The sequence below is a fragment of the Bubalus bubalis genome, chromosome 9 (assembly GCF_019923935.1).
Source record: "Bubalus bubalis isolate 160015118507 breed Murrah chromosome 9, NDDB_SH_1, whole genome shotgun sequence".
Classification (NCBI taxonomy): Eukaryota; Metazoa; Chordata; class Mammalia; order Artiodactyla; family Bovidae; genus Bubalus; species Bubalus bubalis.
This window is the reverse complement of record NC_059165.1, coordinates 40,077,438-40,102,246: the sequence shown is the minus strand read 5'-3', so window position 1 is coordinate 40,102,246 and position 24,809 is coordinate 40,077,438. Positions and strand designations below refer to the sequence as shown.

Below are 24,809 nucleotides of genomic sequence, written 5' to 3'. Positions count from 1 at the left end.
CAGCAAACTGATTACTGAGAGGCAGAGTACTTTTTCTCCTTTCCATTCAAGGAAAAGACCACTAAAAATCTGACAGTTTCTATTTCTTGCCTATCCAATTCTTTCTAGGTCATGAATTTCATAACCTGTATTTTATTTCCAACTATGATGCTTAGTGATACATGAACCTTATGACAAACAAGAAGGTAAACATGACACCGTAAAATGAAGGCTTTGTCCTTAGGGTGATTAATAAACAGTGAGTCTCCAAGCAATATTCACTGAATCTCTACTGCTCCTTAGCACCAGTGGACTGAATTCAAATAAGAAATACGTAAATGTGTCATCTTCATTCTGAATACAACAAAACTTCCCCATGAAGAACCTCTTTAATGAGACTGTGAAAATGATTTTATCTTCTTTGGAAGACCTACTTTCAGGAAAAGTTGCTCAAGTTGATCATTATGGAAGATGAAGAAATCAGGAGAATCAGGCTAAGGTCAAGAGCTTACAGAATTTTCCTGGGAAATCTGCCTTTGGGGCCACAACAATACGGAAAGGACTCACTTAGGATAAGGGATAAGTATGGTCAGTCTGAAAGCTTCCTGTACCTTAAGGTCAGCTACATAGGAAAGAGGCAGAAGAGAATACCCATTTTAATACTCTCCTCTTACCAATGTCAATTTTAAGAGCTATTCTATATACTGAAACTTACTGATTAAATCAAATAGAACTATTTCTTTCAGTTGGTATGAAACCAACTGATTATGACTAGAAATAATCCGTTTGAGAGCCAAGACTGAAAAAAGTAGGAAAGACAGAAGCACATTATGTTGGCAAAATCAGTCCAAGCACGACATCTAAATGAAATCTGTCATATCATAGCCCAGAACTACTTAACGTCTTGGTTTAAATAAATAAACGTAAGGAAAATACATTAGTCACAGTAGGACTATATTAGGAAAAAAACAGGAACTGACCTCTACATATTCAATTCTATATCACTCTTGTCTTTGTTACGGTAGTTACCACCAAACATCATCTGCCTGGTACTGAACTCATTCAAATCTAATGGCTACCCTACATGTTACCTACAACAGTTATTATTAGTTCTATCTTTCAGATAAGTGAACGTAAGTGACTAACCCGAGGTTACACAGCTAGTAAACAGCAGCATCAGAGTGAAAACTCAGACTGACTGCATCCAGATGAACTTACTTCACTTTACTGCTTCTCAACAGAACTTAAGGATCTCAGATGCTCGTAATTATGTTGAAAATAGTTACTATTTTCCAAATGTCAAACATAATGTTACCACAACCATGACTGTGAAATAAAAGTGAATTAAATCTTTAATATACTTAATATTTATGTAGAATTTTATCTACAGTCTTACCTGAACCAACTCTCTGTATGCAGACTTGGCAAGATTATAAGGTACTAGAAGGTTAGACCCAAGAAAATAGAGAACTTCCAAACCAGTAAAAATCATAGCAAATTTGTTGATGATAACAATTGTCTCCAGAGGAACAAGGCAGAGGCGTGCTAGCAGAGGAAGCATGTGAGCTGAAAAGAGCCAAATCTGCTTCGTTTTCATGACACAGGAGCATAACGTACACACCACCAGCTGACCTAAAATGAGGAGGGAAAAGGCATTTGAGATTTGGTATCCACAAAATAAAAACACTGTTGATAAAGATGATGACACAGCCTTTGAAGGAGTCTAATTAGGATCTCTTAGATAATATTTTAAATCAAATTTTAACTTCACTTGACCATAATTAAATGTTTACATGTCCTGTGAATTTTGAGCACCAATTCCCTTGGACTGATCTGAGAAAAGCAGCACAAATATCCACTGGTCTTTATCACATTCCAGAAGGCATATATAATATGGAAATTTTTTTTAATTTCTAATTCAATATTACAATAATTCAGTTACTACTAAACATATTTAGCTTCTTTTACAAAGGCCCTCAATATTTAACTGTTCTAGTCTAGAGATGAAAGTATAAAACCCAAGAGATACAATAACTTGTCTAAAATCATGCTGTGACAAGATTTATTCTGAGGTTTTCAATCTTTAACTGCTTTTATAAGACCATGCAAGCCTTCCCATATGGCTCAATAATGAAAAATTAAAACTCAGAAAGTTTAAACAACAAATTCTTACAGAGGATTGTGCATGATTATAGAAAGTTAGGAAGTACAGAGAAGTGAAAAGGAAAAAAACAATCCATCTCCTACAATCCTGTCACCCAAGTTAGCACTGTTAAGGTCTTGGGTTTATTATATAAAACACTGCATGCAAAGCTGTAGTATTTTATCTGAATCCTAGGCAGTGCTCAAAAAAAGCTATCCATATTATTTATCACCTTTTCAGTTTATTCTATGGATGTGATTATACACAAATGTTTTATATAAAGATTATAATGTACACACAATCAGCTTTTTTCATTTAAAACATATTACGCATATACCTAACTAATAAATATATATGTGTGTGTGTATATATAAATATACATGGGCTTTTTTTTTAGTTAAAAAAACTGAACACATATGACAATAAGAGCACTTGACTACCTTCAAATATTTTAAAGTATAAAATGCTTTGCTATGAATAAACTTGTACATTTATGACATTCTTGTATAAACTACTTGGAGGACATTTCCTAATGTTTTCTAGCCTAAATTCCTAATAAGCGGGATTACTGAGTCAGAGGAAACATTTTTTAAAGCTTTTGACACATCTGTCAACTGCTCTACAGAAACAAAACACCCAGTGTACAGGGTGCCCTTTTTTCCACCTATCTGCCAACAGTGAAAATAATTTAAGAAAATAAACGGTAAAAATATTTCCTAATTTTTAAAAAATTTGTCTTTTGTCCATCACCAATAGCACTGAACATTACCAGTAAGTATATAAAAGCACTTGCAATTTTTGACAAAATGCTTGTTCACATTCTTTGCCTATTCTACTAGGATATGTAGACGTCTGTTGTTTGAACAAGATATTAACCTTCTTTATCATATAATTGTATTTTCCCTATCTGTCACTGGAATATTTTAGTAACTTTTTTCTCTTATAATATAGAAGTTTTTATTATAAAGAATCAAATCTATCCACCTTTTTAACGGTTTCTACCTTTGGTGCCATGGTTAATTACATGGCTCCCCCTACTCAAGGTTATACAAGTAACCACCTATATTTTCTTTTTTTCTTTAATTAAAAAATTAACATATTTGGAAATTGTTTTACAGTAAGATAAAAAGCAAAGCTCTAAGTTTATTTTTTCAGATGTGTAGTTAGCTGTCTCAAAACTAGCTACTGGAATCAACCAATTCTTTTCTCGTTAATTTGAAATGCCATTTTGGTGTACTGCAAAATCATCAGTGTATTTGTGTCTGCGTTGGAACTTGCTATTCTTTTTCAGTGATCTTCTCTGATGACTGTACACACTATTCCATTTCATTGACTGGACAAGTCTCCTCTCACTGCTCCTCTCAGAATTTCTCAGAAATTCTTGAACACGTTATCTTCCAAATTAAGAATTAGTCAAATTCTCTTCCTTCTTGCCAATGAAAAGCAAAACAAAATATATATTTTTTACCATCTTATTCATGCTTTTTTGGCCGGGGGGGGGGGGGGAGTGGGGGATGGGGGCCGCCACACTGCACAGCATGTGGTACTTCCCTGGGCAGGGATTGAACCCACACCCCCTGCACTGGAAGCACAGAATCCTAACCACTGGACCACCAGTAAAGTCCTTATTAATCCTTTATTCCATTTTTAAATTTTTTATTGGAATATGCTGATTTCAAATCAACATTTTTATATTTTAATTTGTGTTCTATTCAGATTATTATTAGAAGAATACAAAAGTGACAACCATTTTTACACAAAGCTGAAAATTTCTTAACAATCTACTATGCTGTATGTAACATATGCGGTATTTTCTCCCACAGAGTATTAATTTTAATCTTTAAAGAACTGATACTCAAATCACAAGAAAAACATTCATAAAGCCATGAAAAAAGACAAAAACTCATAACAATGAAGAAAACTGAGAAGAGGCCACTTAATAAGTCAACAAAGTTTTAGGGGATAGAAAACAACGATTAGGCCATTTGTCTTTCCCCACCCCGGGAAGATGAAGTTTGCTCTTTGGAAAGGCTGAAACAGGCTCCTGGACACTGTGCATACCCAAGGCAGAGGTGAGGTGCGGTGCCCAAATGAAAACAGGTGATTATAAATCTGTACCCACAAAGATGACAGCTCTCTAGGTCTCCAAACACTACTGCCACATTTACTGCCATTCAGCTCTTGTCCCGGCACCAGTACCCCCTACAGGAGATAGATTTGTCTTTGGGAAACTGACCCAAGTCCAGTGAAAAGACCACAAAGATGCACACTTAGGGGGTCCCCCCAATAAGGGTCAGGCCCACCTGAACACCAACTGTGACAAACACCAGTTGGTATGCCTTAAAGAGATTACAACTGGCAACTTAATACTTCACTTTAATACAAATGACAACAGAAGGATATTTAAGTAATAACCAGGTGATTCTAATTCAGGCTTAAGAACTACTGCTGTCCCACGTAAGGCAAAGAGCAGAACAAAAAGAATCTCAGAGAAAATGGAAAGAATGCAAGGAACAAAAGAAAGCTTCAGACTGTCACAATAGAAAGAAAACAAACCCCAGAATACTAAAAAAAAATAACAAAAAAGTTGGGAAATCTCAGAAAGTAAAACAAAAAACAAAGAGACAGAGGAAAAGGAAAATAGAACAGTAAGAAAGTTAGGGGTTCAATGTGGAAGAAATCTTATCCAATTAAAAGGAATTCCAGAAAGGGATAAAAGAGAAAAACAGCAGGGAAGAAATTATGGCGAGCTGAAAGGAGAGAAGCCTCTGGGGAATGATGCCTGACAGGAGAGGAGTGGTGCAGAAAGAGATTTTCATCATAATATTGTGGTATCACCCCCAATAATTGTTCAAAATTGTGTTTATTTCTTGACTTTTAAAAGTATATTTCTTTGATTAAAAAATTAGCTGAAACTCTGAAAAAATACTTAAGAGAAAGTGCTTTAATACTAGGAATATTTAGGAATTTTCATTTTGGCATGTCTTACTTTCACTGTACTCATAGCTATGATATTTAAAGTTCCTTGTTCCGCATGATGCAAACTTCCTCTAAGCTCTTAAAGTTCCCATAAGTCTAGGCCAGCACATTCAGTTCTCAGCTCTGAAGTTAGAGGCTTCAATTATCCTCTTTCACAGAAGAGTATGACTCATATGCTATAATTCTCTTGAAGGGAAGACCACTTCTCTTAGGTGAAAGAAGAAAGGAGTCATACTGTTAGTGGAAATCTTTCTGATAGCTCCAGAAGAATAGGAGGTTGTTCAACTTGATATACCTATTCCAACTGACAATTCTGAATAAAACAAAATCACAATGTACTCTGGATTTCAGGATTCCTTAAGAACTATCTCCAAGAAGTCCATAACCCTAAGAAAGAATGGCATGTTCATATTACTTAGTTTTTCATTAAAAGTTTATTAGTGAAATGGAAGAAAAGGAGTAGAAAGCTACTTTAAAATCAAAGTCTAAAGAAAAAAATGCTACTTAATAACGTATGGATTTCCAGTTAATTAAATCTTGGCTGGGTGAACACACTTGCATAAGCACTGATGGGAAAAATTTAGGGAAATATACAGATTTACACTAAATCACATCCATCACAGAATGAAAGAAAACACTGAGTTTTCGAATCAGGCAAATATTTTCATACTTGGATGAAAATATTATCACTATTGAATATGTGGTAGTATTTGGATGCTACCACTATTGAATACAGCCATGGGATATGGCCATAAAGCAACATTATTTTTGTGTTCTACTCTCTTAAAAAGCCACTCTTTGAAGCTAAATGTTCTCCTGCCCCTATAAGGCAAGTCCCATAACTTCTAAACTAGTACAGTTTGCAAAATCCAATCTAATCTAATCTCAGTTGACTCAAACAATTCTGATTTAAAGGTGAAGGTTTTCCTTTACTCCAGCTGAGGCTCCTATTGTTGTTGTTCAGATGCTCTGTGTGTCCAACTCTTTGTGAGCCCATGGACTGCAGCACGCCTGGGTTCCCTGAGCTTTACTATCTCTTAGAATTTGCTCAAACTCATGTCCATTGAGTTGACGATGCCATCTAACCATCTCATTCTCTGTTGTCCCGTTCTCCTCCTGTCCTCAATCCTTCCCAGCATCAGGGTCTTTTCCAATGAGTCAGCTCTTCACATCATGTGGCCGAAGTATTGGAGCTTCAGCTTCAGCATCAGTCCTTCCAGTGAATATTCAGGGTTGATTTCCTTCAGGACTGCTTTGATCTCTTTGCTGTCCAAGCGACCCTCGAGTCTTGTCCAGCATCACAGTTCAAAAGTATCAATTCTTCGGTGCTCAGCCTTCTTTATGGTCCAACTTTCACATCCATACATGACTACTGGAAAAACCATAGCTTTGACTAGACAGATCTTTGTCAGCAAAGTGATGTCTCTGCTTTTTAATAGGCTATCTAGGTTTGTCACAGCTTTTTTTCCAGGAAGAAAGTATCTTTTAATTTCATGGCTGAAGTCACCAACCACAGTAATTTTGGAACCCAAGAAAATGAAATCTACCACTGCTTCCACTTTTTCCTCTTCTATTTGCCATGAAATGATGGGACCAGACCTATGTAACTCAATGAAGCTATGAGCCCATCACGCAGGGCCACCCAAGAAAAAGAGTCACGGTGGAAAGCTCTGACAAAACATGATCTACTGGAGAAGGGAATGGCAAACCACTTCAGTATTCTTGCCTCAAGAACTCCATGAACAGTATGAAAAGGCAAAAAGATATAACTGGAAGATGAGTCCCTTAGGTCAGTACATGTCTAATATGCTACTGCAGAAGAGCAGAAAAATAGCTCCAGAAAGAATGAAGAGGCTGGGCCAAAGCAGAAACGATGCTAAGTTGTGAATGTGTCTGGTTGTGAAAGTCAAGTCTGATGCTGTAAAGAATACTGGATAGGAACCTAGACTATTTTGGTCCATGAATCAAGGTAAATTAGGCTTGGTCAAACAGGCGATGTCAAGAGTGAATATCAATATTTTAGGAATCGGTGAACTAAAAAGAATGGGAATGGGTGAATTTAATTCAGATGACCATTACATCTACTACTGTGGGCAAGAGACCTCCTTTGGGGTCACAGAAAACCAGCAATTGTGAGAGGGAGTAGAGAGCTTATGGCAGGCTGCTGCTTCTTTCTCTGCCAGCACAGTGGCATTCTTCCTGACTTACTTACCCACAGTTGAAGCAGGCAGGCAAGGAGAGGGAGAGAAGTAGAAAATTCTTACTGGACTATTTTCTTACAATGATATGGTATTGGTGCTCTCTGCAGTTGAGATATTTAAAATGGATCTTCTTTCTCCTGGGCATTTTTAAGTGTTTTTCTGATTGTTCCCATTATCATGGATCTCTTATCTGCATGACCTTTCATGCTTGTTATATACCCTCCTCTGGCTGCTTTTGGTTATTTCCTCAGCTCCTGGGAATCTGGAAGTACAATGCCTGTTGGAGTCTTCTCATCTTTTTAAGGGCCCTCTTGGAAGGATCTAAGAAAACTCCATTGACTCTTGGGACCCTCATCTAGTCCACAGGAAACTAACATTCTTTGCCTACAGAGATTAGATGATACAGGAGAACCTCACAAGACATTTTCACTTCACAGTCAGAAACTCAACAGCCAGCCGGCCCACTAGTGGCCTTTATAAGATTAGAATTATAATATGAGCCATATATGTAATGTTTAATATTCTGATAGCATCATTTTATGAAGTTAAAAAAAGTAAAATTGATTAACAATATATTTTATTTAACCTAATGCATCACAAATATTAGGGCTTCCCTGGTGGCTCAGTGGTAAAGAATCAACCTGCAATGCAGGAGACTCAGGTTTGATCCCTGGGTTGGGAAAATCCCCTGAAGAAATGGCAACCCATTCCAGTATTCTTGCCTGGAGAATTCCATGGACAGAGGAGACTGGTGGGCTACAGTCCATGGGGTTGCAAAAGAGTCTGACATGACTTAGTGACTGAACAATAACAACAATCCTAAATATTACCATATAGACATTCAATCTATACCAAAAAATGAACAAGACATTTTGCATCCTTTTCGTACTAAGTTTGATTTGGACTAGTCACATTTCAAGGGCTTATAAGGCACTTGTGGCTTGTTTTGGATGGTGCAGCTTTAGATTTTGCACACCTAGGTCAGACACCAGTCTGCAGGATCCCTCCTAAGCCACACACACAAAACAACTCTGAGTCTCCAAATGGTCCCCCACCGAATTCTCTACATGAGAAGGGCTGGGAAGGTATTTCAGAGAAAACAGCTATCTAAAGAAATTCTCCAACAACCTAGAAGGTGTTAACATAAACACCTTCTACATGGGTGAGTTTAAGAAACACATACAAGATTCCTCTCACTTCCTTTTTGCAATTTTGGAATGGTAAGATTTGGTACTTTACTTTGGGCTGCATCTGTGTTGTTCTGGGGTCCTATGCAATCCTTCTATTATAAACATTCTGCTACCTGAACGTTTCAATCACATCTCAAGTTCTCGATGTTTCTGGTAATTTATTGTAGACTAGAGGATAATGGCTTTCAACAACAGTAACCAATATTGCTGCTGCTGCTGCTGCTAAGTCACTTCAGTCGTGTCCGACTCTGTGCTACTCCAGAGACGGCAGCCCACCAGGCTCCCCCATCCCTGGGATTCTCCAGGCAAGAATACTGGAGTGGGTTGCCATTTCTTTCCCCAATACATGAAAGTGAAAAGTGAAAGTGAAGTCGCTCAGTCGTGTCCGACTCCTAGCGACCCCATGGACTACAGCCTACCAGGCTCCTCTGCCCATGGGATTTTCCAGGCAAGAGTACTGGAGTGGGGTGCCACTGCCTTCTCCAGTAACCAATATTAAGACATTACATATTTCATTTTAATCTTACAAAGTAATTATTAGCTTTATTTAAAAACCAACCTTCCCAAATACTTAAATTATCCTTAAAAAACACAAGTAATTACAGGCTATATATAATTATAAACATGTAAAATAAGAAACACCTTATTTAGGGAGAAAAAGACTAATAAGAAAATGTAACATTTAACAATAACTGTGTTTTCAAAGAGTCATCAAGAATAACTTCAAGTTTTCCAACTTTTTTGTATTAAGTATGAACTAACTTTATAAGAGTAATTAATACTTGGTTGGTTCCTACCTACACTTTTGATTCTTTTATAATACTTACCTATTAAGGCTGTGGTAAATCGATTCATAGAGAGAGGTTCTAAATACATTGGTCCTTCATAGGCAGACTCCAGTTCACTCCTAACATAGTCCCTAATAAGTAAAATGATAAGAATGTATTAGATACATTCTAAGCACATACAGGAGAGAGAAGTAGCTAAGCACAGTATTATTATAAAAAACATATTATGTTAATAACACTTAACATCTATACAAAGGAAAATTTTAGGTACAAAAAATTATAGAGGGATGACCTTCATCTCCTTGGCCCATGTGATGAAAATAGAATTCACTGAAACTGAATTTTACTTGCAAAGAAGCAGCCAAAACTCCACTTTGTTGGATCCTCTTTCTTCCCACAGTCTCATTAATATAATTTACCCCAGGAAAAAGCCAATTGAGATGCCACCTCTCAACTCTACTACTTAACTGATAACACCTAACACTATTTCATTAATTTCTCCTCTTTTCATTAGCTTCCATTATCCCTCCCATCTTATTTTCCCAGTTTTTTCTCCAGTTATACTTAATTAGCTATAGGTAAAAACACAAACTAGTTAGAAAACTGGCTTGTAGCACGACAATCCTTAAAAGATGTCATTTTCAAGTTTACAGGAAATTTATAATTAGAATTATAATATTTAAGTAGGCTACAAATTTATTTTGAGATAAATTTTAAATCAAATTCAATTATTTCTTATAAAACATAATTCATTTAACATTGATCACTGAGAAATAACAAGATTTAATTAGTGGTCAAAGAGACTTTACACTCTGAGAAAACAGAACTTTTAGGGTAGAGGCAGAAAGGAAGAATTTATTGTCAGTTAAGTTCAGTGGTAATAGAACATGGTTGTCTTAAATTCTTCTGACATCAGAGTAGGAAAATTTGTGTTAAAAAATTCTCCTTTTCTTCAATTGTTGAATACTTTATTCACTGTACTTTAAAACAGGTTAAATACATCAAGTATTTCTGAAAAACTCATATGGCCGTATTTACTTTTTCCATGAAATTACTTCCTATTAGGCAATCAAGTGGAATTCCTTTAGCATAAAACAGCTAACCAAGAAATGATCCTTACATAATCATTAGCAAGCGAGTACTGCCAAAAATCAAAACTAAAAACTAAAATAAAAATTTTAAAGCAGTTTTGGGAACAATTATAAAAATCAATGAATGATTAGGCTTCTTGGGTGATTTAGCTATTCTCTCTATCACTCTTTGACGATTATTTCTAACAAATAATGTATTAACAGTCTCTCTACTGACAGAGAAAACCAAATCCTCAAGAGGCATGCTTCTAATGCAGTGGTTGTCAACCAGGTGTGAGTTTGCCCCTGAGGGGATATTCTGCAATGTCTGAAAACATTTTTAGTTGTCACAGCTTCAAAGGGTGGAGGAGTGCTCCTGGCACCTAAATCAAGATGCCTCCAAAACATCCCACAGCACACAGGGCAGCCCCCACAACAAAGAACTGCCCACTCCAGAAGGTCAGTTGTTGAAGCCCTGTTTTAATGTAAAGAGACACAAATGCTACACGTGCAAGTTACATATAAATATCTGATCATGAGATCAATGTAATTAGTATTTTTAATATAGTTTTAGGATAGAAAGCTAAAGAATGAGAAGTTCTGACGTTTTAAATAAAATACACATATAAGTACCATTCACATTTATGAAGTCTTTGAAAATGTATTAAAAGAAACATTTATATTTAAAAGAGATCTAACTTTGAGTCCCAATGGTGGAGCTAGTGGTAAAGAATGTGCCTACCATAAAAGGAGATACAACAGACGTGGGTTCCATCTCGGTCAGGAAGATCCCCTGGAGGAAGGCATGGCAACCCACTCCAGTATTCTTGCCTGGAGAATACCATGGACAGAGGAGCCTGGTGGGCTACAGCACATAGGGCCGCAAAGAGTCGGACATGACTGAGGTGACTTAACACGTAGCACACAACTTTTGAGTCGCAGTAGGACCTAGGCCTTTAAAGTCAAGTAATTTCTTTTTGGCCAAAGCATATCTCTCTCAAATAGATCCAGTTTAAAAAAAGAACCAACGACAATCCATAAAGAGAAAGCAGACTGGTGTCTGCTGGAGGGGAAGTGGGGAGGGGGAATGGAAATCAGTACTCAAGAGTTGCAGGTTTTATTCTAGGGGGACGAAATGTTTTGAAACTAGATAATGGTGACAGCTGCACAACATCAGGACCACACTATACGCCACTGAACTGTTCACTTGCAAAGGTTAAATGTGGTACATGAATTTCACCTCTACAAAAAAGGACAGCCTGCGGGAGCACGAACTGCAAGCAGGAGAAAAGCCAGATCACCCAGGAGGACCTCAGTCCCAGGAGCTCTCTCCTGGTGAGGGCGAGGGAAGGAGATGGCAGAGTTGGGTTCCCTGTCATGTTTTCTCCCACGTTTGCTTTTGTCATCATATTATTGGTGTTTCATAATAAAACTCAGCAAACTCAACATTATCAAGAATTTCTTACTGCGGAGACATTTGCTAATTGTTTTTGTATTAATTTCCAAGCCTACTTCAGTTTATCCTCTTTTTAAAAGCCTCTTTGTTTTTCCTTAGTCCATTATCCAAAATTCTAATTTCACATAACAAAACTTCTAAGGCAAATTAACATTTTTTACACTTTTTTATTTTAACTCAAAAGGAATCTGCTGTATACCTGTATTGCTAGCACACTGGCAGGCCTTGAAAAAGCTGTAGTAGACAAGAAAAACACAGTTGTTGTGAAGATGAAGCACACAAGCCAGGAAAGCAGATATACCTAACACTTAACCTAACGATTATTTAATTACAATTGTGACAAACGCTGGAAGAAAAAAATACAAAACGTTGTCATGATTTTTTAAAATTTAAGTTTTATAGTCACAGCCCTGTTTATTAAAAAATTATCTTTTATTATCCTCACTTCTAGATTTATACTTTCTGTTTAGCTTGCTTTTTATCTCTCATTCTATTTCATAAGATTATTATAACGGGTTTAATGCAACAGTTTCCTTTTCTTTTAACCTACTCTATATTCCTTTGGTCGTTTTGGTGTTTTCTAAGTCTCCTCTCAACTTTCTAATTTTTTATATGATTTTCTTTTTGGTTCTTTCTCTTTTTCCATGTTTCACTACTCTGTGATCTGTTTAGATTAGGGAACCCTAGGGACCGTCTCATGCTCGTGCTCAGTCACTAAACTGTGTCTGACTCTTGTGACCCCATGGACTGGAGCCCGCCAGGCTTCTCTGTCCAAGGGATTCCCAGGCAACAATACTGGAGTGGGTTGCCATTTCCTTCTTTAGGGGATCTTCCCAATCCAGGGATGGAATCTGTGTCTCCTGCATTGGCAGGCGAGTTCTTTACTGCTGAGCCACCAGGGAAGCACTACAAGGGATGTCTACATTTCAGAATAATCACCACCTTTAGGCCACAACAACAACACCCTGATGTTAAGCAGTTCCCTCCCTACTTGCTCTCCCACTTTACCCTCTTGAATAGCTCTCTCAATGCTTCAATCTCCCTCAAGGACTGCCCGACCTGTGCAATCGTCCTACCCCAGAAATTAACATCTTCCCTAGGCACCTTAGATCCTCTCTCCTTTGCTTAGATCCCCTCTCTCAAAGACAGCCTTCAGAATCTCTCTGTTTGGCTGACTCATCAATAAGCCCCACTTCAATAAAGACAGCCAGGACCAGAAAGCCCGCAGTCCCTCTTGGGGACAGCTGAGCTTGGCTTGCCAGAACCAGTGCTGTGACTTTGGTGGGGACTAAACTGGTCTTGCCAAGCAGCCACTACTGAGCTGTCTCTTCTGAGAGAAGAATCTGGGCACTGTCTCCCAAACTATTATTACAAAAAACTGGAAGAAGAAATAAAACAAAAATCAAAAACAAAACATTAACAAAGATCTCTACATCTAAGTTATATACAACTTCAGAACATCTCATGCTGGCAATGAAAACTCTTGGTTATTACTCAGTCTCAACAGAGTGGGTCACTTACAACATTAAAAAACACAATGGTAAGCCTAAAGAAGAAGGATTCAGAGAAGAAATTATCCAAAATTCCATGAGTCACTTTAGGCCAAAATTTAGTCTGAGGCAAGAGTCATGAAATTCAGATTTTTAACAGAATTTTAAACCTAAAAATTTTAAGACTGAATCAAACGAGAAGTTCAAAAGTAGAATTAGAATTTTCCAATTTAAAAATTTAAAGAACAGAATGTATTAAGTTGGTCAGAAGCAAGAATTACTGTTTTCTACTTGTAACTGAATAATATCTTCCCCTTCTTAAACCACTTTTTTCACTTATACAATTTATGCAATGCTGACAATTAACACAGAGCACCAATAAACTGAACACTTTGAAAACCCACTTCTCTACATTCCCCATGGTAGCCTTCTTTCTTGTGGTCACAACTGTTTTGGGGAATAAGTAATGTGTAACAGAGTCGGACACAACTGAAGCGACTTAGCAGCAGTAGCAGCAGCAGCAGCAGCAAGATGTATACCAAGAGCCCCAAGGACGGCTTACAAGTGGAAAAGCTTCTGCGATAAATAGAAGCATAAGAGTTATAAAAAACAAATAACAACAACAAAACCTACAAGCTTATCAATTCATCAGCAGATCAAAATACCTTTCTTTCTAAGTCTCTTAAGCAACCTGGCTGGGTCGCTGGACAACTGAGAACAATCTGCACATTCTGGCCACTTAAAGCTTCCAAACAATAATAATTCCAAAGAAACCTAATCTATGTGTACACAGAACAAAGCGGTGAGCCCTCCAAGTTATCTTTCGCAATGTGTGCAAACAAAAGGCACTACTCACTTAATCAATGGATGGCCAAGGAATTACCCTGAGATGTTCAAACACTGCAATCTGAGTACCTATCACACCCTAAGCACTGAATAGCAATTTAAGAATTCATTTCCCCAGGGCTTTAGTATTTAAATCTTCTCTGCTACAAGGCCACCCTGCTTCTTTCTTCACCTTCTGACTACCTGCTAAATATTTAGTGCCTGGATCTGATAATGTCCAAAAGAAGAAAACATATCACACATTGAAATGGGTCAATTGTATTCCTTTCAAAAGTAAAAGTTAAATGTATAGTGAAAACCTTCACTTTTCAGTTCTGTTATCTAACAGCAGTAGTTGTCAGCTGGAAAAATTTTATTCCCCGCAATTAGGGATAGTTTCTGGTTTTACAATTGTGGGGAAGGGGTGCTCTGCAATCTGTGAGCAGAGACACAGTATTGACAACATCCTGTAATGCACACGACTGCCTCACAACAAGTAACCCAGCCCAACATGCTAACAGGTCCAATACAAAGAAACCCTCATCTGTACCTTTGAACGACACAAGCTTTCCTAAAATGGAGGGCTAGTTATCTGTATGAGACATATAAGTAACTTCTGGGAAAGTTTTACATTTGAAATCAGTTTTATTGTTTGAATCCAACAGGTTCTTAAAGTCATACACATACAAAATTGATGCACTGGTTCATAAACCTAAGAATAAAACAAAGAATTTAAAAATAATGAAGTTTTAAAAGTTTTAGGAAAAAAACACTTAACTGTGGAGGTAAACCATCAAAACATCCTCACAGGAATCATATCAGTTTGTAAAGTTTCTCTTTTTCCACAGTAGTGCTGGAGAGTCTCAATTTTAAAATAGGATTGGTACTGGAAAATATATTCCTTAGAAAGCAGTCCCCAACCTTTTTGACACCAGAGACTGATTTTATGGAAGACAATTTTTCCCACGGACCAGGGGCAGGGTGACGATTTCAGGATGATTCAAGCACATTACATTTATTGTGCACTGTATTTCTAATCTAACACTGCCACTGATCTGACAGGAGGCGCCGGTCCACAGCCCGGAAGCTGGGGACCCCTGCCTTACACCACTCAAAATGAGAAGCATAGCTTAGAATTTTAAGAATTAAAGAACCTGACATTTATCAAATTCTAATGAGTTCAATTTGAACAGTAATATTAAATTTTATACTAACTGAGCCCATGGAATGTTCTAAAGTTTAATTTTTCTGAAGTGAAAGTTACATCCACTTTGTCTTTTATTAATTTTTATTAGAATGTAGTTATTTTACAGTGTTATGTTAGTTTCTGCTGTACAGCAAAGTGAATCAGTTATATATATATATATATATATATATATATATATATATATAAATCAGTCGCTCAGTTGTGTCTGACTCTTTGCGATCCCATGAATCACAGCACGCCAGGCCTCCCTGTCCATCACCAACTCCCGGAGTTCACTGAGACTCACGTCCATCGAGTCAGTGATGCCATCCAGCCATCTCATTCTCTGTCGTCCCCTTCTCCTCTTGCCCCCAATCCCTCCCAGCATCAGAGTCTTTTCCAATGAGTCAACTCTTCGCATGAGGTGGCCAAAGTACTGGAGTTTCAGCTTTAGCATCATTCCTTCCAAAGAAATCCCAGGGCTGATCTCATTCAGAATGGACTGGTTGGACCTCCTTGCAGTCCAAAGGACTCTCAAGAGTCTTCTCCAACACCACAGTTCAAAAGCATCAATTCTTCGGTGCTCAGCCTTCTTCACAGTCCAACTCTCACATCCATACATGACCACTGGAAAAACCATAGCCTTGACTAGACAGACCTTTGTTGGCAAAGTAATGTCTCTGCTTTTGAATATGCTATCTAGGTTGGTCATAACTTTCCTTCCAAGGAGTAAGTGTCTTTTAATTTCATGGCTGCAGTCACCATCTGCAGTGATTTGGGAGCCCAGAAAAATAAAGTCTGACAATGTTTCCACTGTTTCCCCATCTATTTCCCATGAAGTGATGGATCTGGATGCCATGATCTTTGTTTTCTGAATGTTGAGCTTTAAGCCAACTTTTTCACTCTCCTCTTTCACTTTCATCAAGAGGCTTTTGAGTTCCTCTTCACTTTCTGCCATAAGGGTGGTGTCATCTGAATATCTGAGGTTATTGATATTTCTCCCAGCAATCTGGATTCCAGCTTGTATTTCTTCCAGTCCAGTGTTTCTCATGATGTACTCTGCATAGAAGTTAAATAAGCAGGGTGACAATATATAGCCTTGACGTACTCCTTTTCCTATTTGGAACCAGTCTGTTGGTCCATGTCCAGTTCTAACTGTTGCTTCCTGACCTGCCTACAAATTTCTCAAGAGGCAGATCAGGTGGTCTGGTATTCCCATCTCTTTCAGAATTTTCCACAGTTGATTGTGATCCACACAGTCAAAGGCTTTGGCATAGTCAATAAAGCAGAAATAGATGTTTTTCTGGAACTCTCTTGCTTTTTCCATGATCCAGCAGATGTTGGCAATTTGATCTCGGGTTCCTCTGCCTTTTCTAAAATCAGCTTGAACATCAGGAAGTTCACGGTTCACATATTGCTGAAGCCTGGCCTGGAGAATTTTGAGCATTACTTTACTAGAGTGTGAGATGAGTGCAATTGTGCGGTAGTTTGAGCATTCTTTGGCATTGCCTTTTTTGGGGATTGGAATGAAAACTGACAGAGCTCTTGGGCAACCAAATGCATTGTCAATGAGCAGTAATATTTTGAAAGAAATCATTTTTCCTGAGAAGTAGGTCTCAACAGTGAGCTTAAAATATTCAACAAACCATGTTGTAAACAGTTATGGTGTCATCCAGGTTTTGTTGTTCCATTTACAGCACACAGGTAGAGTAGATCTTAGCATAAATCTTAAGGTCTTAGGATTTTCATAATGGCTAGAGCATTGGCTTCAACAAGTCACCAGGTGCATTAGCCCCAAACAGAGTCAGCCTGTCCTTTGAAGCTTTGAAGCCCGGCACTGACTTCTCCTCTCTAGGTACAAAGTTCATTTTCTGCCAACAGAACACTGTTTTGTCTATACTGGAAATCTGCTCTTTAGTGTTCAGTTCAGTTGCTAGTCGTGTCCGACTCTTTGTGACCCCATGGACTGCAGCACATCAGGCTTCCCTGTCCATCACCAACTCCCGGAGCTTACTCAAGCTCATGTCCATTGAGTCGGTGATGCCATCCAACCATCTCATCCTCTGCCATCCCCTTCTCCTCCCACCTTCAATCATTCCCAGCATCAGGGTCTTTTCAAATGAGTCATTTCCTCCGATCAGGTGGCCAAAGTATTGGAGTTTCAGCTTCAGCATCAGTCCTTCCAATGAATATTTAGGACTGATTTGCTTTAGGATGGACTGATTGGATGTCCTTGCTGTCCAAAGGACTCTCAAGAGTCTTCTCCAACACCACAGTTCAAAAGCATCAATTCTTTAGTGTAGCCACCTTCATTAATGATCTTAGCTAGATCATCTAGATAACTTGCTTGCTGCAGCTTCTACATCAGCACGTTCTGCTGTACCTTGTACTTTTATGTGATGAAGACGGCGTCTTTCCTTAAAGCTCATGAAACAACCTCTGCTAGCTTCAAACTTCTCTTAGGCAGCTTCCTCACCTGTCTCAGCCTTCATGGAATTAAAAAGAATTAGGGCCTTGCTCTGGCCCTGGTTTAAGGGAATGTTGTAGCTGGTTTGATCTTCTATCCAGATCACTAAAAGTTTCTCCACATCAGCAATAAAGCTGTTCAGCTTTCTTATCATTCTTGTGTTCACTGAAGTAGTACTTTAACTTCCTTCAAGAACTTTTCCATCATACTCACAACTGGGCTAAGTGTTTGGCACAAGTGGCCTTACACTTAGCCAATCTCAAGTTAAATCATTTCTAGCTTTTGATTTAAAACGAGAGACATGACTCTTCACTTGAACACTTCCCATAGGGTTATTAACTGGTCTAATTTCAATATTAGTGTGTCTCAGGGAATAGGGAGACCCAAGGAGCAGGAGAGCGATGTGGGACAGCCAGTCAGTGCAGCAGTTAGTACACACACAGCCTTCGTTAAGTTTGCCATGTTATATAGGTGCAGTTTGTGATGCCCCAAAAATAATGACAATAGTAACATCAAAGATCACTGATCGTAGATCACCATAACAAATACAATAATAATGAAAAAAGTTTGAAATATTGCAAGAATTTCCAAAACCTGACCAGGACAGGAAGTGAGTAAGCCCTGTTAGAAACATGACAGGATGGATTTGGTTGATACAAGGTTGCCACAAACCTTCAATTTGTAAAAAACGCAGTATCTGCAAATCACAACAAAGGGAAGCCTAACAAAACAAGGTATGCCTGTACATGAATTAAGGAAAAGAGAGACCCGGCTTTTCAAGAGTATGAACTTTTCTGTTTAAGGAATTAATATTTGCAAATGTCTTTTTCTACAGCCAATTTCTGAAGTATCAAATGAGTTATTTAAAATATGCAAGTATTGACTTTCCTTCTCAGGACCATACTATATTCTGCTTTGATATATCTAGACTAGAGTGATATGGAAAATATCTGTAAATCATGTAAGTGATAAGGGACTTCTACCTAGAATACATAAAGAATTCCTACAACTCAATTTTTTTAAAAAAAGACAACCAATCAAATAATGGGTAAAGAACCTGAATAAACATCTCTCCGAGGAAAATTCACAAAGGGTTAATGAACATATGAAACATGCTCAACATCATTAGCCATCAGTGAAATGCAAATCAAAACCACAATGAAATCCCACTCCACACTTACTATGATGGCTACACTGAAAACGACCGAGATCACCAAGTGTCAGCAAGGGTGTGGAGAGACTGGAACCCTCACACCCTGCTGGCAGAAATATAATAGGGCAGCCACTTAGAAAGCAATCTAGTAGTTCCCCAAAAGTTTAAACATACTATATGATCCAGCAATCCCAATCCAATGTATAAGCAGCACTCCTCCCTATAGTAAGTATGTCCACAAAAAACCACGAATGTTCACAGTGTTATTCTAACAGGCAACAAGGCAGAAACAATTCAAATGTCCATCAATGAATGAATGAACAAAATGTCATACAACAAAATATGATTTGGACAGAAAAATGAAGTCCTGATACACACTACAGCATGGATGAGCCTTGAAAACATGCTAAGTGAAAGAAGTTAGGCATAAAGGACCACATATGTACAATTCAATGTACATGAAATGTCCAGAATGGGCCAACCCATAAAGATAGAAAACAGACTGACATGCCTACAGCTGCAGAGAGGGGCTGGTAGGACATTGGGAGTGACTGCTGATGGGTACAGAGCTTCTTTCTGGAGTTATGAAAATGCTCTAAAACCAATGGTGGTGATGCTTTCTTTACACAGTTCTGTGAATGTATTCAAAACCACTGAGCTATATACTTTAAATAGGTATGTGAATTATATCTTAATAAAGTTGTTTTCTTTAAAGATACTTGTTTATGAAGCTGCCACATGAAATATGAACTATTAAGCTTTTTAAAACTAAAAAATTCAGCCTTAAGATTCTATGAGATTGGCCAAGACTCAATATTTATTAAACATTGACATTTTATTAATGATTCAAGAATTAACACATCTTTGCTAACATTTTTGAGATAGTACCATATAGTGTAAATTACACTATGAAGAAAAACACTAAAATATGCCACAACTTGAAATTTGTTAGTTTAATATCAAAACCAACTCCATCAGATAGGCACTGTCTTACTTTATAGTTTCAAAGAAATAACTTGACATGGTAACATATTTCCTAAGTAGGGAAACTATTTCATATCCTACAAATTCTAAAACTAATTTTCTTTCCATTAACCATGCCCTCTCCAGAAAATTGAACTAAAAATCAGAAAACTTGGATTCAAGTTAAAGTCTGCGATCATCCCCTCCTAGCTGTTTGCACATTTCAGTTCTTTCACCTGTAAATCTCAAAGGATTATAGTAAGGATCAAAATAACATAAAAAAATATGAAATGTTTTTGTACACTGTAAAATTTTGTTACGATTCTTTTTACTGTTTAAAATAGATATAAACGTTCTGATCATGAAAATAAACTTCAAACACTGGTTAAAAATATTCCCATAAACTAAAAGTAGTAAGTCAAAATTGCTCAAGAAGAATGGTTGGAAAAAGGCTTTTCTTTATCTCTGACACTGCAGGGTCCCCTTTATCCCTACATGATAGAATTATGACCTCTCTAGAAAAGCCTGGATGATGATACAGCAGATGAAAATACAGCTACATGGTTTCGGCCATCACTCAACCACACAGAAACCAAAAAACCATAAAGGGAAAGAGCAGGTTCATTGCTTTTTCACCCAGAATTATAATAACAACTAAAATTAATTTTAATAGCTCTGCCTTCAACTTTGAGATTTCTTTGACTGATCATCAAAATCCTATCAACTCTAAAAAGCTATCGTTAACACAGCTACAGCATGGAATACTCTGCCATGAAAAAAACATTTTTTAAAGATTAACAACACAGGAAAATACTTACAAAACATTACTGCATAATAAAAATGAGACATAATAGAGTCAGTTAAAATCCACTGAGCCCTTACAACATGTCAGAAACTGTGCTAAGAGTTTAACATGCTTAATGATAATAAATCCTTATAACAGCTCCTTAAAATACTATTAGCATTTTACAGGTGAAGAAACTGAGATGAATCTTTCTGATAAATGACACTAAGGTTACAGAGCAGTAAATAAGAAACAGAGGATTTGAATCTATCCAATTCCCATCCACTTTTCCAAATGGCATTCTTAGCTGCCCAGGAACTTATTTATACACTGAAGTGGTAACTCAGGAGCCTACACTTTAACTACTGCATTATATCGCATACATATCATTTTTCTTTAAAAATGTATAAATGAAGATAGGGAAGTGTCTTCACTTTAAGCTTGAGCTGAGATTCAGAAGTGTCTAGGTAAGACCATAGGAATAAATTCTGTCATGGTTTGGGGCTAGTGGAATGGTCCTTCCCATAATGGGAAGCACCGACCCTTTTGTGTGAGTTAATACTGGCTCTTGGACTTCTAGTCTAGGTTCAATGGAGAAAGATGCTAAGGGAAAAGGCTTAAGTTGTTCCTGTGAAGGAGGCTAAGTACACAGGGACAATATTTGCGTGATACAAAATCAGAAAAGTAAGCGTCTCCACTTTAGAGTGAAGAGCTGGATCTGAAACACTGAGACAATTACAGAAATGCAGCACCACTCTTGCAGCTCTGTATTTTGAAATTCTGACATCCAAGGACATTCCCTGGGCAAGGATAGCAGCAGACCTCCCCAGCTCCAAGTACCATTTTGAGCAGGGCATCAACCAGATGTGAACAGGAGAAGGAGGTGAGAAGACTGAGTTTCTAGGGCCTTCAAGAGAAGGAAGATGGAGGTCTTGCATGAACAAAAGGGACCAAGAGTCGGTGACTGTTAGTATACTATTTTCACTCTTGTATCCGCTGAAGTGGTGAAAACTGGAGGTTATTAAAAAACTGGAAGAAAATAACAGAATTCTAACAGGTTTGTCACATGGTGATATAATTTCAGGTGATGGCTACTGCCTTTAAATTTTCTGTATAAACTGCCTACAGCGATGAGTGTAATTTTATAATCATGGGGGAAAAAAGGTTTTTAAAAAGTCAACCAATCAATGCTAGTAATATAAAAATGCTATTTCTAAGATTAAATTTCAAGCCTACACCAAAATCTGTGTTTCAAACCTCTAGAAAATTACATCCTGTTATATATGTAAAGTAATTGCCACTCTTCTTATAACTGGGAGTACATTTTGTTACAGTTATACATTTCAATCAAAACAAAAGAAATATTATACCCACAAAATTTATTATACCCCACTACATTTATGGTATGGGCTTTTGGTATACTTGTAATTTATTATTATTGTTTCAAGATTGGAAGCTCATATTCTTTTGTCAGACCAGTCTTCAAATTTAGGACAAGCAGACAAAGACAAACAGACGTTCTGACCTATACAATTAACCTCATGAAATAATTTATATCAATCATCGACTATATACAAGGTCGCACCTTACACTGATTTTCATGCATCATAAAGTAACTTCCTAAAATAGTGAAAGCAATGAAATCCATAATTGCTATAGTTCCTGCAGCCTGTCTTTGGAAATTTCTTTTCTCAGGTTATATAGAAAAGCTCATGGGTATTTTTGCAAACATACTCTTATGGTCCATTTCACAGTAAGACCAGTTGTAAAAGCAGAAATAAAATTTGAGACACAACCCCAGCTACTAATCCTGTATGATATTTATTTAGAAAACAAGTATCAATTTAAAAAAAAATGTTTGGGATACCTATCAAAGCCTCAGCTTCCTAACAGTGTTCATGAAAAGTATTTTACTGGTAAAGAAAAACTTTAAATTCAGTCATACATTTCAAAAATGGGTCACCTTCTTACCTGGAGATTTGATGTCCAGCATAGAGGAGCAGGGCCGTCAAAAAATATAGATAAAGCTGAACCAGATGCTGCCTGGGCAAGGTTAGTAGCACAACACTCAAGATATAACCTGTAGTAGAAGTGAAGAGAGATATAAATAAAATTCTATTCTAATTTAGTCTTCCAGTTAATTACACTAATAAAAAGAGCTTGAAGTAAATTACTTTCCAATTCAGTTCAGTTCAGTTCAGTTCAGTCGCTCAGTCATGTCCAACTCTTTGCGACCCCATGAATTGCAGCATGCCAGGCCTCCCTGTCCATCACCAACACCTGGAGTTCACTCAAACCCACGTCCATCAAGTCAGTGATGCAATCCAGCCATCTCATCCTCTGTCGTCCCCTTTTCCTCCTGCCCCCAATCCCTCCCAACATCAGAGTCTTTTCCAATGAGTCAACTCTTCGCATGAGGTGGCCAAAGTACTGGAGTTTCAGCTTTAGCATCATTCCTTCCAATGAACACCCAGGACTGATCTCCTTCAGAATGGACTGGCTGGATCTCCTTGCAGTCCAAAGGACTCTCAAGAGTCTTCTCCAACACCACAGTTCAAAAGCTTCAATTCTTCGGCGCTCAGCTTTCTTCACAGTCCAACTCTCACATCCATACACGACTACTGGAAAAACCATAGCCTTGACTAGACGAACCTTTGTTGGCAAAGTAATGTCTCTGCTTTTGAATATGCTATCTAGGTTGGTCATAACTTTCCTTCCAAGGAGTAAGCGTCTTTTAATTTCATGGCTGCAGGCACCATCTGCAGTGATTTTGGAGCCCCAAAAAATAAAGTCTGACACTGTTTCCCCATCTATTTCCCATGAAGTGATGGGACCAGATGCCACAATCTTCATTAGGTTTCAACAACTTTGAGGTTTTTTACTTCGCTACCAAAGCAAGCTTAGCATAGTAAAACCACTTGGATTTTTCTATGGAAAATATAAAGCATTTTTCACTTCCTTTGTAGGTTTCTCTACTTTAAAACTGAATATATCACACAAAAGTACAATAGGATTCTCCTCATCAACTACCTTTCCTTGTCTCCTTGTTTCTTCTAAACCAACTGCCTCATTCTCTAGTCCCAGAGGAAGAACAGGGGGTCTTACTGTCCCTCTACCCCTGCACCTCCGGTGTGACTCAGATCTTATTTCTCCAACTCCGAAAGACCCTCTATCTTCTATGTCTTCAATCATTCCTCTGACACCATCCTCATTTCTCAAAGAACGTGCAGGGCTCTTTTCCCCAGTCGTAAAGAAAAACTCGTCACCACACTCATTTCTCCTTTTCCTACCACCTTTCTTTCATTACAATGACAAATGTTATAAACTATCTGTACCAAAGTCTCTAATTTCTGTCTATTATTCCCTCTTTACCCTTTACAATCTTAGATCCTCTAAAAACCCGTTTGCTTTCTCTAAAGAAACTTGGAAGTTAACAATTACCTACTAAATAGGAGTCAAGTCTAAGACTCAAATTTAAGTCAAATCTAAGACTCCTATTTAAATCCTTGCCCCAGCACCCAAAGCAACAACCACCCTCAGATCTATTATTCTTTGGCTTTGTGACATATACTTCCATTTACCCTCTAAATAATCCTCCCCTCTATTTTCTTTTCACCCTTATCAAGTGAACATAGAAAATTTAGTTTCTGAATAACTTCTACTCTTTATATAAGTATCTAACTCAAAGAATCTATTTTCCTGCTTCAAATATACCATTCTAGATGATACAACAGTAGTTCTGAGAACCTACTACATAAGCATAAAAACCTTAATCATTTCCTATTCTAAGTAGACAATTATAGCTCATGATGTCTGAGGTAAAGTCCACTTAAACGTTCCCATATAGGAGTACAAACTGAGCTCCCATCCTCCTCCCTCAACAGGCTGGCTCACCTCCCCTTCCATTCACTCTGACTCAAACCTGCGCCACCTGTGATCACCCGGTCCCACTGAGTCTCTCATCTGTTACCCCTCCTTTGCAGTCCCTATGCCCCTACCTAACCCCTTCTGTAATACAATAATATATGCTGACTGATATTTATCTTTCAGTCTCTTCCCCTCCTCATCCATCCTATGCTTTGTTACCAGGGTAATATTCCCAAAACCATCACTTTCTTTCAGACAACTCCCGCTC

The 24,809-nt window shown here is 37.7% G+C and overlaps 1 protein-coding gene across 6 annotated transcripts in view; it reads right to left on the bottom strand.

Moving 5' to 3' along the window:
- Positions 1-24,809, bottom strand: part of RNF145 (ring finger protein 145) — a 64,453-nt gene that overhangs the window by 25,151 nt on the left and 14,493 nt on the right. For all 6 annotated transcript variants that reach the window (XM_045166541.1, XM_045166543.1, XM_045166544.1 and 3 more), the window contains 3 exons: positions 22,646-22,754; positions 9,320-9,411; positions 1,376-1,611 (listed from right to left, as the gene is read on the bottom strand). In XM_045166541.1, the coding sequence (XP_045022476.1) occupies positions 1,376-1,611; positions 9,320-9,411; positions 22,646-22,754 (437 nt within the window). The remainder of the gene's footprint in view (positions 1-1,375; positions 1,612-9,319; positions 9,412-22,645; positions 22,755-24,809) is intronic.